Source organism: Drosophila ficusphila, unplaced genomic scaffold (assembly GCF_018152265.1).
Source record: "Drosophila ficusphila isolate 14025-0441.05 unplaced genomic scaffold, ASM1815226v1 contig_607, whole genome shotgun sequence".
NCBI classification, from domain to species: domain Eukaryota; kingdom Metazoa; phylum Arthropoda; class Insecta; order Diptera; family Drosophilidae; genus Drosophila; species Drosophila ficusphila.
This window is the reverse complement of record NW_025064537.1, coordinates 2893263-2908115: the sequence shown is the minus strand read 5'-3', so window position 1 is coordinate 2908115 and position 14853 is coordinate 2893263. Positions and strand designations below refer to the sequence as shown.

Here is a 14853-nt window from a genome sequence, read left to right as displayed (position 1 = left end):
AACACGAAATACACGCGCGCTTACACATACACATACATATACACGTACATACGAGCATATATTTACAAGTCTTTGGCCACCGGAGCGTATGCGTAATAATTTTTTCAGCTTTGCAAAAGTGGCCAGGGCGAAAAATTCAGCTCACTGTGCCGCCATGGCAAGCACATATGAAAACAAATTTTCAAAAAAGAAAAAACGTTTCCTCGTAAAAATAACTCCCACGAGAAAACAGGAGCAAAAACTGCGAAATTGCACTAATTGATTGCAAAAACTGCACAATTTATGTACTACAGGCGAAAGGTGCTTGTACTTGTTAAAAATACATCTTTTAAACGGATGAAATCATAATCGCTTGGGGATCGTTTGGTCTTGATCACCAGGAGAACTCTTTGCCCAGCGCAGTGGAAAGCCATTTCCAATTTTCCGCGCTCCCAGCGCCTGACTTTCCCAGTTGCCATTAATCAACATTATCGGCTTATGTCAGGCCTAAGCCGCGAACCTCTAAAAATAATTACCCAGTACTTGGTGCGCGCATGAGTCTATGCGATGGGACATCTGCACACGCATGAGAACCCAACCGCCGAGATACCTCAGCTGAATGATACCCGGTCATGCCAAGTAATCTCCGCCAGAGCTGTGGGTAAACCGTTTAGTGGGTCAGCCGCTGGGGAGCTTTTCGGCCTGGGTATGCCCGAGCATGCTTCTCAGAAATCTGCGCTGCTGCCTGCTAACTAATGATGCAAGTCGGCTCGCAAAAGTTCAGCTGGGGTTCAAGGCCTCGAGCAACACGTGAGCAACTTTTACTTTTGCTCGCCTCTGCCCGGAAAAGTTATGTAAATAGTTGGCTATTGGTTTGGGGGTCAGTGGAATCGAATCGGCTATATACTCTGGCCAGAGACGGAGGCCCATTATATTGATTAATCGTTTGGGGCTAGCCTCTTCCAAGTTTGACCCCGAATCGGTCAACAAAAGAGCGCAGTCAGCTCCCCGAACCGGCTAACTGTGAACCCGTCCATTCGCCATGTGTGCCACATACTAGAACACCAGACCATTTCTATCGGTGTCTCCGGCTATTGATTGCGATTCTCTCAAATCACTTTGTCTATATTCTGTGCAAATTTTCGGCTTTTGATCTTCGGAACTGTGTCAGAATGCCGCACAAAACGCAAAAGTGTAAATACAAAAGGCCTTTCAGTGAGTCAGAAGCAGAGGAGATGCTCAGAATGGTTTTTTATTTCTGCCGTTGGGGCCAATGAGCTGCCAAAAGCCACTGCCAGTGGGTCAAAGTGGCGACGAGTCGCAGTAGCTAGTAGCTTCTGCCGCTCCAACTCGACATGTCCGCAATGCTGTTTTTCCAATTACTTTATGTGTTCCATGAACAATTTTTCAGGGCTAAATGCATTTAACAAGCACTTAATGCCCGCCATTCATTGCACTGCCATGCGGCCATTAAAATTAAATTAAAAGCCAACTTGAGTTATGGCCGGCAACTGCTTAAATAACCAAAAACGCACAATGTCCCTAGAGTCGACATAGTTAACAACCAATTAACAGCTGCCCGACACATCAAAGATTATTTCAAAATACTTTAAAGCAAAATTACTTTTTTATTCAAATGTTGCCGATTTAGGTTTACGCAAGGCAAATGCTTAAATGCTTCCAATGCCAGAAATTGCTCAAAGCCCACTTGAGAATTCTTCGACAGGCCATTTCGGCCAACATTTTTTAGTGCTTATGCAAAAACTATGCATATTTTTAGCCACAAGTGCCTCTTTTTCGCACAATTACAAAACACAAATGAAAAGAAAACATCTTAAATTACTCAGCTAAACCGAAAGTGAAATTCATGCCGGCCTTCAATAGTTTTGCTTTTTATTTTTGCTCCATACATGATGGCCCTTCATCACACATTATTCAACCTAACAAAAAGAAATTTAAATGCAAAAAGTTGTGAACTGTTATTTTATAAATATTCAAGGGGTCAACATCTATCGATTCCATGAAAACCATAAAAACTTGGCCACCAGCAGTTTTTTTCGTCCACGTTACAAACAAGTTCATGTTTTGTTTAATCTACCTTTTACATTTTTCCAGGTCTTGCAAAAGTTAAAATAATTTTTAATTCCTTAAAAAATATAAAACGAAATTTAGTCTTAAAAGTACGTTTTTTTGTTTCCTTTTTTGCAAATATTTAGCTTTGAAAATACTTGGTCAACTTGTCACTTAATTGGGTTTGATAGTGTTATGGCTTTGAATCCCTTTATTTTCAAACAATTTGGCAGCATTCAAATGGGTTTTCCCTCTCCAACAAATTTCCTTGCACTTCTTGGGTTCTTGGTATAAAATTAATGTCGCGGAATTTTTATATTCAACATTTTTTTCATCGAATTTCGCTTTTCTTTTTTCGGTTTTCGACTTTTGGAAAAGTTTTCAGAATTTTTGCAGCTGTTGCTGTGGCGGCCACCGCCTACCCACAGTAAAGCCCCGTCTATGGATAGGAGTGTGACAGTGGGGCTCTGCCAAAGCGATTTTTTGTTATTGCTTTTGTTATTATTCCTCGCTGCTCTGCACCCTTTACAAAAATCATCAGCAGGGCAGCTGTTGTCAATTTGCATGATTTCTGGCAAACCAACGAATAGCTTTCCGCTTATACTGAAATATTCAATTTGTTCCTCTGAACTGAGAATATTACTCCCATAAATATTTCAGATTGGAAAAGAGCTTTAAAAATATTTCACAGTTTATCGCTAGTGAGTTTCAAACATATAAACAGGCTGTATGTACGTTTGTCACAACCTCCACACAAAGGCAAAAATAAATAGATGTTTACAATGTTTCAATTCGCCACAAACTCATTAGCATTGTGGTTAAGTGGGTGTGTGGTGCCACTGCATGTGGCTTTGTCTCTGATGATGATGCATTTCTATGCCAACAGATCTGAGCCGCTGAGCAGTAAGAATCATATGAGTTTGTTTGCGTTGACTTATGAAACCAGATGGCAAATGCAAATCCCATTAGAGCTAGCTAAAATTAGGAGAAGATTACATTTAATTAGATTATAGTTAGTAGAATATTATATAATTAAAAAATATAATTTTCACTAAACGCGACATCTGCACAGCGATTTTATCCTTGCTTCCCCTTTAAGCGAATCAAGCTTCCCCGCAGTTTGCCACCATTGCCACATTGCGACCCCATTACCATTTCAAACCACCAAAAACTGTTTTCGTCGTTGCCGCTTATCAACGTTTTGTTGTTTCCGCTTAGGCAAAACATTTTCATGAAATAAATTAGCAGTTGCAATGCTATTTGAGCGAAGGGGGCAGCTGGTACGGAGATACATTTGAGTGTTGTAATTAAAACCAATTTTCAGTTGGTCGATGAGTTGGGATTGGAGTTAGCTAGAACCCAGAAACTAGAAACTCGTGCTGAGCCCCATAAAAATGCTAATTATGCTTCATTATAGAAGTTTTAATCCGATTTAATTGAAAGCCAATTCCCCGCGGGCTGCCTCCCGTTCATTGTCATGGCAAAGTGAACTTCACGGCTGGGTGCTCAACTATTACGCCAGCAATTATATATCATTCATCGCGTATATATATGATTATCATGATGAGTATTCTAACAAGTATTCCCCCCACCCGCAGTCTCTCCAGCGTTCGAATCGTGCTTCTGGTGCGCGATCCGCGGGGCACAATGCAGTCGAGGCGACACCGGGTGTGGTGCGGTGGCAACGAGGACTGCGAGGATCCCCGTCTGGTGTGCCAGGATCTGAAGGATGACTACAAAACAGCAGAGCTCCTGCTGCAGAAATATCCATCTCGATTTAGGTGAGTCTTGCTATGCAAAAGATAGGTGCCTAAATTTAACGAAATGTTTTGTCTTTCAGGACTGTTCGCTATGAGGACTTATCCCTGAGCCCAAGTGAGATGACCCAGGATATTTTGCAGTTCTATGGCCTGCCATTTGATCCGGCCGTGGAGGAGTTCTTGGACACGCACACCAAGGTGAACATTGGCGGTGTCAGTTCCACATATCGCGATTCCAGATCAGCGCCGTTCCATTGGATGCAGGATCTAAAACCGGAAGAGGTAAGGTTTTTGGCCAAGATTTATGATTGATAATAAAGCTTATTAATATTTTGCATCACCCTGTTCAGATTAAACAAATCCAGGATGTCTGTGTCGATGCCATGGACCTGTGGGGCTACCGTCGCATCGAGAACTTCAACAACTTCTCCAGCACCCAGCAGACCTTCGATCCGATGGTGATGCCGCCGCCGTTCACGTGAAGCGGCCTAGGTTTAGCTAGCCGATCGTTTACAATAACTGATAATGATAATGATAACTAATTCTTCTACTTGGTACATTTTGTTGTGATATCGTCGTGTTGAGCGAGCAAAAAGAAATAGGAAAAGAACGGAGGAGGAAACGCAGCGAGAGATGAAGTGATTGGATGGCGGAAGCTGGTGCATTGTCAAAACTCATTCATGGCTGGCACATTTTTGCTGAGCACGCAAACACACTTAACTGAGCAATAGTTATTAATACATATATATAAACTGAATATACAATATGAAATGCATAATTTTAGTAATTGGCGAATTTTGTGTAGAGAGTAAAGCGGTACGAAAACCAGTCGAATATCAGATTACATTTAGGCCTAGAATTTAAGCAAACAATAACTGAAAACTTAGTCTAAATAGGGCTGCGTATAGTGGATTGTTTACTTGGCTTTTTGATGTAAATTATTTAGGCAAACAATTTTTGTAACTCAGCTTAACAAGTGCAATGAAATCCAGTGATTTAGCGTCTAACTCAACAAAAACGTATCAAAAAAACTAAAACATCGTTTGAAACTAATCGAGATGCAACCGTGTTTGGCAAACCAAAAAGTGTGCAATATTATCAAATCGGAAAAGAAAAGTTAAATCACGCTAGAATCAATTTAGACACGAATTTTCGAAAGAAAATCAAACACTTAAAATGTATTAAGAAGAGCAATGGGCACTCAATTCCTACTCTTAAGTTTTCTTAGACATAAATTATATGTATGGTTATTTAGTTGTAAATGTAATTTAATTGTAATATATTTTATGTCCTTATTATATAACTAAGTTATATTCGTTTTCTTTTCCAAAACGAAGCCCAGTAACTCGATCAAATTGGCAATATATGTTAACGAGAGTATTTGGATTGTTTAATAAACTAAAAGATCCAGCAATATTTGCATAACTACACTTATTAAGCAACATACCAACTGAATAAACCATGAATTATGAAATTAATAGTTCATCTTATTGTATTTGAAGTTGGTATTGAATGAGTTTCGACTATCATACTTTCACCAATATTATTATTAATAGGCGTGGGGAATTTCAAATTTTAAGATCTCTTCTCATCAAAAAACCCAGTGTGCTGAATTCCAATTTACCATTTTGACTGTGGGTGCCAGAAAAATTTGAAGTATTCATACAACATCTGCACACACATTAATAGACAGTCAGGTGTCCTAAAAAACAGTGGGATATGGCAAGATCGACTCATCTGATAATCATGATCAATGATAATATGTACAGTAGAATCCGCTTATAGCGACTTTCAAGGGACCGACGATTTTTCGTTGTTATACCCGGAAGACGCACTAAGCAGAAGGATTTAAGTGTAAAAGTCTGTCTGGGGACCAATCAAGCCATCCAGTTTTCGTCGCAATACCCGGACGGACACTATAAGCGGAGTCGTTATAACAGGATTCTACTGTATATGCATATAAGAAAGGTTTAACCGTACAGTCAAAATTGATATAAGGCAAGCACCACCTGTCGTAATTATCTGAAGAACTCATTGTCGTGTAAAATGTATGTAGAGCGAAGACGGTGTAGAAATTATTATTTACATGTCTGTATACACAGTCTATTCATGCAAAAACTAAAGGCGTTACCGGACCGCTAACAGAAGAAAGATTTCCCTGTAAATTCCGTGCGTGTTTCACGGCCTAAGGATCATGTGCATCAAGTTCGCAGAAAAAGGGTTTCACTTTGCTAATTTAATATCAGTTAGCGGAGCACCCCGAATAAAGCGTTTCCACTATTTGTTTGGCTTTCAATTTACCGAACTTAATTTATCTGTAAATTATTTTTAAGAAAATGATATGATTATTATGATATTCTCTAATTAAATAACTTTTTATTTTATGTTTTCGAATAAATATTATTTGATTTTTGTCTTTACACTGCCCAACATCTCCCAAGAACAAGAAAGGAAGTAGAGGTGGGGGGGCTGTATTTTGAGGCCCGGGCCCGCACGAACACGAACTCTTTTTTAAGAGGCCCGGCCCGCACGAACACGAAACTTTTTCATCAAGGCCCGGGCCCAGCCGGCCCGCACGAAACTTATTTACACATAGGGGAATGTTGTCAGGGTTGGACCGTTGTCAGGCTTGGGCCATCTCAATATTTTGGATATTCGTTATAGTACCATCTGTTTGTTGGTGTCTAGAAACTTCTAACGGTCACTCGAAACTTTTCACGTGACTACTTATTTCGGGATTTCATTTTTCTACGTGTCGTTGTCCTGTGAAAAAAAGTGGGTAATTATTTACAAGTGCGGTCCACGGTGAAAAAAGCTTTAAAAAAAAATAAAATATACAAATGATGTGTTTTTTTCTTAACTTTCGAAATCCGTTGGCGGAAAGTGAAAATTTTGCACCGTTTTTTTGTTATAAACAATTAAAGATGCGATTAGAAGGACAAATTAGGATTCGAGTGACCGTATTTGCAATAATCCGACACCAGACGACTGCAATAATCGGCACATCACATGCAAATACGGTCACCGAGACCGAAAGGACCAGAAATGATTTCTTTGACACTGTGTTAAAAGTCCTGGATTCAAAAATCGACGCCCAAGCTTATAAAAATCGAGCTAAAATTATGCTAAATTTTCTAAAAAAGAAACCACGAAAATGCATAGAAAGTGTCGATTGCAGTTGCAACGTTGTGAGCCTTGCAAACTGTTTATTTTAAAATACACCATCCTTTAAAGAAATTTCGGTTTGTCTTTCTGGCTGCGATGCCCTTATAACAGACCTACCATCAATCAGTATTACGGCGAAGGAGCTAATGAATGGCTTAGATAACTCTATACAGCAGCATGTGGCTTTAGAGGGGACCCGGTGTCGCCAAGATGCCTGCGAAATTGGTAAATAACGAATTACTTTTAGTAGTAGATCTTATTACAGAAGCAAATTTTAGAAATCATCAGTACATGATAATCAGAAGTTTTATAAATTCAAAAATAGATGCCGATTTTTGACGATGCTATGAGAGCATTTTACTGCGGAAGTAGAACTTTAAAGTTTATTAAACCACACAGCCCCACGAATTCTATATCTACAGACAGATGTTAATAAATAGTTTAAAGGTGATTTTCTAAATGAGCTGACGTTTATTTGAAAATGGGGTTTTGGCGGCAATTCAGGATATAGCGAATATAAACAGCACGTCGAAGATAAGAATTTTTAGGACGCGGATTTTTTTGTTGCATCGTATGTCATACATGTAACAAAACCAGATGCGATAAACTGTACAACACGTTTGTACCGATATGCTCTGCTAGCTAGTCATACTGGAGAACACACGTCAAAAGAGCAATTTAATAGAAAATTAAAAATATTTTATATTACCAAGTTGCAAAGTGGTTCTTGATGAGATTCGGAGGTGTCGTGGAAAGGAAAATCACAGAGCAAAGTATAGGACTTGCATTGACAACAACGGTTTACACTTCAGTATCATATGCACCAGAGATCCGTACCCCTAACATCTACGCCTTGTACCGAGTTGCACTTGCAACATTCGAAGTGAAAATTCGAAAGATACAGAGTAACTATCCCATCAACGCTAGATATAGCGACCATTGTGCTGCATTGCAAGCAGATGCAACATTTGAAGCAATATGTAACAGAGTTACAATTCTCCCTGAACCGATCAAGAAGATCATTGATGCTGTTGGCATCGTGACGTGTTCAGATGACCACAACTTTCTTAACAATTTGCCCAGGCGAGGGCAAAATACGTCGAAATGGTGAGTCTTCATCAGTAGGTGAAAATCGCCTTGCGAGTCAAAGAAAACTGAGTTCAGAATGTAAGAACCTCCATGTTCACGCGAAACAACCAAGCACCGACCGCTCGCAGCGCCTTCAGGAACAAAATGCTAGAACCTCACGAGCTCGCACAAGGGAATCTAGCACCAACCGCAAAGTAAACAGTTTCCCGTAAATCCGTTGGAAATTCGCAAACATAAAACCTTTTCAGTATCCAATCGGTTTTTAAAAATGTATTTTTCTAACTCCAAATGTGTTTATTGTGAAATGTGAAGACTAGACCAAATTCCATGCTCGCATCCAATCGACTCACAACACAGAACCACTATCGTTTTAGAATGCACAACGGTCTTGAGAAACCCACTTGGAGCGAGAGCCAGACGAGGCTCTTCCTGCGGCAGATCGACGCCAATCCAGCGATATGGGACTCCCATGTCTGCATTCACGATAGGATCCACCAATCGAAAATGGCATGGCAGAAGATTCGAATCTTAGTGGGAGCTACAGAGAATCGCTGCAAAAAAAAAAAAGGAAGGATCTTCGAAGCTTTTACCGCCGCGAACTAAAAAAGCCAACAACGCATTGGCGGTACACAGATCAGATGGCGCAAGGAAGATGGAAGAGCAAGGAAAATGATTCGACTGACACCGAAGACGGTATTGTATTCGGCGATGGCACATGGAAAGATCGCGAATTTTCGTCATTATACGGTGTGGCAACAATGCCTCGTTGGCTCAGATGACGAGGTTTACTATTTCCTCAGTGGTGGAGAGGGGTGTGAGGATGGATAAACCTCCCCCGTTCTATTTCTAGTTATTAGTTATTGATATTCATATTCCTATCCATATTCATATTCTTTTTCCTTTTCCAGTGCTCCTTGTGGGCGAGTTGGAGGTCCATTCGCCTTGACTGCCATTTGGAAACGAAAATGAGCTTTGGTCACGCGGAAGGGTGTACGGTCCTTTCGCTCGGTTTTCTCCTTATTCAACACTCATATCCTATCGGTATACTACTTATCACACCTGCGTATCAGCTGTTGGTCTTTGTTGACTAATACTGGACGACTCTGCAGCTCTGGCGCGAATATTTACATTTAGGGTTTTGATCTTAACTACTTATTTAGTCTGCCTTCATGGCTTTATCTTACGAACTAACAATATTCTGAATATTAACAATAAATAACAAATATGAATATGAATATGGGCTAATTGTTTACAAGTGCAGTTCACGATAAAAACAGCTTTAAAAAAAAGTCAAATATGCAAATGACGTGAAAGAATTTAACGGTTGTCAAGATTATACGTATCCTCATAATCTCCCTTAGCCCCAAATCAAGAGGTACCTAATGATACAAGCATCAAGTTCATTCTGGATAACCAGGACTGCAGAAAATCTATAGGAAATAGATAATTCCGCAGAGCTTTTAGATAGTGGAACACAGACATCAATCCTTTAATATCTCCTTGGTTTGTCTAGATTACTCGTTTTGTATATTTCCAATAGGCAAATAAAGAAAAACACTTTGTTTATAGTATTTCAATTTTAATAGCAGACACACGTGTTTATTGTTCAAGGAACCAAGAAGGAAGAGAGCGAAAAAGCATAAAATAATAGTAAGGCCGTATAATCCATAAATGCCAAAAATATCGATATTCGATATATATATTATATTATATACATATATACTGTTTTTGCCTTTAATGATGTGATATTTCCACAAGGACAATCCGGATTTCCAAATAATAATAGGATTGCTGCCAAAAATGACAGCACTTCGGCCAACCACTATCGTTAGAGTAACACATCTTCGGGTAGAGGAAGCCTTTGAGGTTCTGGCAGAGGACAAAATGGTACTGTTACTTGCCTCACATGAAAAAAAGACCTTTGGGGCGTCCATAATTGATGCTAATTCTTATGGTTTCAGCGATTTCAATGCCAGGCAGTTGTCTAAAAAACAACAATATTCAAATCGTAGCAATCGATAAATTTCCTATCAGCCTAACTGTATATAAGGCTGCGAGAAGTTTTTCCAAATTTCATTATTAGTTAAGTTCTCACAGTGTTCAGACCGAAAAAATTAAAATTCCTTATTTTCCCAAAACCTTTTACTCATGCTTCGGCCTTTTTCTACATCGACTGCCTTAGTGGAGGGCTCGGGCACACTCTTATTGCCTTACGAAGGCGTTTGTATACAACTCAGTTTAGTATTCGTCGGTTTCACAAAATTTATGATTCGAGAATAAGAAAATTCGAATGTTTGGCCAGAAATCCATTTGGGACAGACTATATAGTCTTATCCCTACTGGCAATATGTGCACAACTCTGAATTTCACCAAAACTCAAATGGAAAATTAGTTTTTGATGAAGAAGACGCATTGTTGGAGGCATACCTATCGCAAGGGATTCAAATGGAAGGAAACAGTACTATGGATGTTTATTCCAAAATTGAAAATCTCCTTCCATATCAAATGATTGATTCGGCAAATTGTGAAATTTTATTTCAGCTCAGGGGAAAAACTGCTGGGGAATCTCGCATACATATTATTGCTGTCTTAGGAGATAACAAACTTTCGATTCTAACCGCCGAACAGTGGTTTAGGCGATACCGAAGTGGCAATTTTGATACCGAAACACCCAAGCCTTCCGGACGACCAGTGATCGTTGATAGGGATAAAATCATGGAAATAGTGGATCGAGATCGTCATGTGACTATTAGAACCATCGAAGAGGAGCTGCAACTAACTAACGGAAACCGTCCATAGGTATTTAAAGTAGAAAAATTTCACAAAAAAGCTCGATGAATGCGCCTCATGAGTTATCCCTCGACTGAGTTATAATGAGTTATAAACTCGACTCAATTCTGGTTCGGTTAGTCACTGGTGATGAAAAATGGATCACATACAGTGGCGTAGCGTGCCTTGTCGGGGCCCCGTATAAAAAATTTTTTGGAGGCCCTTATATGGAGGAAAAGATTTTTCACAAAAGAAAACAAGAAAGGAAGCAAGCTTCGGCAAACCGAAGGTTTTATACCCTTGCAGTCATCAAATATGTCGAACAAAATACATAACGGCTAAACAACATCGAAGCTAAGATGATTTTTCTATTCATTTTCTATATTTCCGACTATTGTTCAAATGACGGCTATATGATATACTCGTCCGATTTTGATGAAATTTAATTCGGTATTCAAGAGTCGTTAGAAAACTCTACATTCCAAAATCATGCTTGTCTGATGAAAAACAACGATGTTACAATTTTATTTACGTTATTTCTATATAGATTTTTCGATCTTTCCTATGGCAGCTATAAGATATAGTTGTCCGATTTTTATGAAACTTTTTTCTCAATATAAGAGTTTTAAAAACTTGATGTTCAAAAAATCATGCTCGTGGGATAAAAAACAACGATGTTATCAATTTATTTCCATTATTTCTATATATATTTTTCGATCGCTCCTATGGCAGCTATATGATAGAGTTATTCGATTTTGATAAAATTTAATCCGAAATTCAATAGTAGTTAGAAAACGCCATCTGGAAGAATTCAAGTCGATCTGATCAAAAACAACGGCCTGAGAATTTTTTATTTCATTCTCTCGTATTGGAGCTATCCGATATAGTCGGCCGATCCGGCTCGTTCCGACTTATATACTGCGTGCAATAACTACACACCTTTTGGGAGAGTTGCAGCAAGATAGCTTTAAAACTGGGAGACTAGTTTGCGCGGAAACGGACAGACGGACAGACGGACAGACGTATTCTGATTCTACTCGTGATGCTGATCAAGAATATATATACTATATGGCGTCTGAGGTGTCTCCTTCACTGCGTTGCAAACTTCTGACTGAAATTGTAATACCCTTTTGCTCTGCAAGGGTATAAACACACAATTTTGATAATCTTTGTGGGTAACACTATTTTTGGAGGACATAGTGGGTTTAAAAAAAACGTTTTAGGGCTTGACCAATTGTCGAAATAACTTTTATATCAATTATGGTTTCAGCGATCTCAATGCCAGGCAGTTGCGTTAAAAATATAACATATTCAAATCGTAGCAATCGGTGTAATTCTTATCATCCTAACTGAATATAAGTTTGCGAGAAGTTGTTCCTAATTTCATTATTAGTGAAGCTCTCACTGTGTTAACACCAAATATATTGAAATTTTTCAGTGGTAAGCTAAAAATGAGACCCTATACGTGCTTGTTTTTAAAAACAAAATTTTCGAATCTAGCAATCGCCGTAAGACCCTCTCAGGATTTTAAAGGCTGACAGCTACCACCCCACCATTCGCCGATAGCATCCACAAAACCGACGACAAAACCAGGAACCAGGATCTGAAGGTGTGATTGTTGAAGTCGAAAAGTAAGTGGGATTCAAATCAAACTGATGGCATTAACAACATTTCGGTCTGGGCAGGATGGGCACCTTTGTATTCCCGGAGTTGTTGGAACTCCGTTAGCCAAGTTGCTAGAATTTGGCAGACCTTTTGATGACATCGCAGTCAAAAGTGTTTTAAAGAATGTCGCAGACATTTCCCTTAACAACAAGTGAGCAACAAAAGCGTTTCACACATATGCTTTCCTCTAATCTTTCACTTCATTATTTCATAGTTCTATTGTTAGTTTTGACCAGTTTAAGAGGAGCGTGCAGAATTTAAAAGAAATTGTGAAAGTTCTGCAACAGTCGGACGAAAATTATGCCGGCAGAGATCTTAAAGAGTGTGCCCATGACTACTACATGGCATTTTACCTCAACCCAGAGATTCGGCAAAAGTGCAAATTCCAGTTGCGACCATGTGCGATTGAATTCCAGGACCGCCTACTGGGTTTTCTGAGCATGAAAACTGCCAATAAACTGAGGAGATTTCACTCAACAAAAAGGAATCATGATTTGATTTCCTGTGAAAGCGATTCTTCACAAGATTCAGAGTAAGTATAAAAGAGCTCCGGAAATCATTTTAAAGAACATAATATATTTTTTTTTCAGAGATCTTCCTTCTGGCATTGTAGTTAAATAAACCCCTGAATGGGCGGACAAAGAGTTATATGAGCTGCAGGCACACTGATTTGTACTAAGTTATTAATAAACAATAAATATTAAAACAATATTTCAAGCTGTTGATTATTTAGAAAAGCAACATTCCCGCTTTTTTTTTGAGTTTTTTGAATAAGATAATTCATATTCATACAGATGAACAACTGAATTTACAATTTTATTTTTCTTGCTTTAACTCCAGTGACTGGAGAACATTTTTTTTTTATCGAAATAGTAGCCATATGACATTAGCGTTCTTGAGAAATGGTAGATCTTAAATAAGTTTCAATTAATTTCAATTTGGAAAAACTTCTCTTCCCACTTGCGACACTGATTGGAAGTGTTAATAAAATTCTCAAAGATACGAAAACGTTTGGAAACGTCTGTTTTTCGAGTATTGTTATCGAACGAAGCAATGATCTATTTGTATCGACGTGCTAAATACATAATCAAAGACCTGTAGGCACAATTGACCTAATGTTTTCTTAATGGTGTTTTGGAGTAGGACGTGAAAATAGGTTTGAAGGAGAATCTAGGCTGCTTTCTCGGATCTTCTTTCAAATTAACCGCCAATGCTAAGACCCGTGCCTCAAAACAACTTCGGAAGGTGGAAGAACAGAGCCACACAAATCTGGATCGGTTAAGGATCCTGATAAGTCGTTTGCGTCCACTACAGCATTTTGTTCAAATTCGTGCGAAGGCTTGGTGAGCGCCGACCAGACGGTCACCGTGGCATTCGGCTCGATATTCACAGAGCGATGGAACTTGTGGGTGGTCGATGGTCCGCTCTCGTTGATCAGACACCTCCTCGCTTCCCTTGTTGTAGAGCCTCACGAACTTGCCCTCGGGATCGGTCTCCTTTCTGGTTTATGGCAGCTATATGAATATAGTCGTCCGATTTTGCTGAAATTTAATTCATTTTTCAAGAGACGTTAGAAAATTCTATATTCCAAAAATCGTGCATGTCTGATGAAAACCAATGATGCTATAATTTTATTTCCGTTATTTCTATATAGATTTTTCGATTTTTCCTATGGCAGCTATAAGATATAGTTGTCCGATTTTTTTTTTACACTTAAACTTAATATTCAAAAAATCATCGTGGGATAAAAAACAACGATGTTATCATTTTATTTCAGTCATTTCTATATAGATTTCACGATCTTTCCTATGGCAGCTATATAATAGAGTAATCCGATTTTGATCAAATTTAATCCGAAATTCAATAACAGTTAGAAAACGTCATCTTGAAGAAATCAAGTCGATCTTATCAAAAACAACGGTCTGAGAATTTTTTAGTTTATTCTCTCGTATCGGAGCTATCCGATATAGTCGGCCGATCCGGCCCGTTCCGACTTATATACTGCGTGCAATAACTACACACCTTTTGGGAAAGTTTCAGCAAGATAACTTTAAAACTGAGAGACTAGTTTGCGCGGAAACGGAGAGGAGAACAGAAGGACAGACGTACAGACGTATTCTGATTATACTCGTGATGCTGATCAAGAATATATATACTTTATGGGGTCTGAGGTGTCTCCTTCACTGCGTTGCAAACTTCTGACTGAAATTATAATACCCTTTTGCTCTGCAAGGGTATAAAAAATATTGTGAGAAGAAATATTTATTTATCACATTATTTACCCATTTTACAAATAAAAATCAAATTTTAAATATACACTCTTACACATTTTGGGGGCCCTCGTGGCCCAGGGGCC

General features: G+C 38.8%; 2 protein-coding genes across 6 annotated transcripts in view; both read left to right on the top strand.

Annotated features, from left to right (window-relative positions):
- Positions 1-5287, top strand: part of LOC108094380 (carbohydrate sulfotransferase 4) — a 32226-nt gene extending 26939 nt beyond the window's left edge. Inside the window, exons 2-4 of the mRNA XM_017194941.2 lie at positions 3648-3830; positions 3890-4091; positions 4160-5287. Coding sequence (XP_017050430.1) covers positions 3648-3830; positions 3890-4091; positions 4160-4291 — 517 coding nt within the window. The 3' untranslated portion in view covers positions 4292-5287. The remainder of the gene's footprint in view (positions 1-3647; positions 3831-3889; positions 4092-4159) is intronic.
- Positions 5288-10777: 5490 nt separating this feature from the next.
- LOC108094359 (protein telomere ends associated-like) lies at positions 10778-13604 on the top strand. Of its 5 annotated transcripts, none has more exons than XR_006245704.1 (3): positions 10778-10862; positions 12103-13029; positions 13088-13604. XR_006245704.1 is itself a non-coding variant. In XM_043208634.1 (3 exons), the coding sequence occupies exons 1-3, from the start codon at positions 12488-12490 to the stop codon at positions 13116-13118; spliced, it is 510 nt and encodes a 169-aa protein (XP_043064569.1). In that variant the 5' UTR covers positions 11929-12487; the 3' UTR covers positions 13119-13604. The 5 variants fall into 5 exon arrangements, 2 of the variants coding, with proteins under 2 accessions (XP_043064569.1, XP_043064570.1); XR_001771541.2 differs by lacking the exon at positions 10778-10862 and having other exon boundaries at positions 11927-12272; positions 12333-13029; XR_006245703.1 differs by lacking the exon at positions 10778-10862 and having other exon boundaries at positions 11928-12463; positions 12518-13029.
- Positions 13605-14853: the final 1249 nt, after the last annotated feature.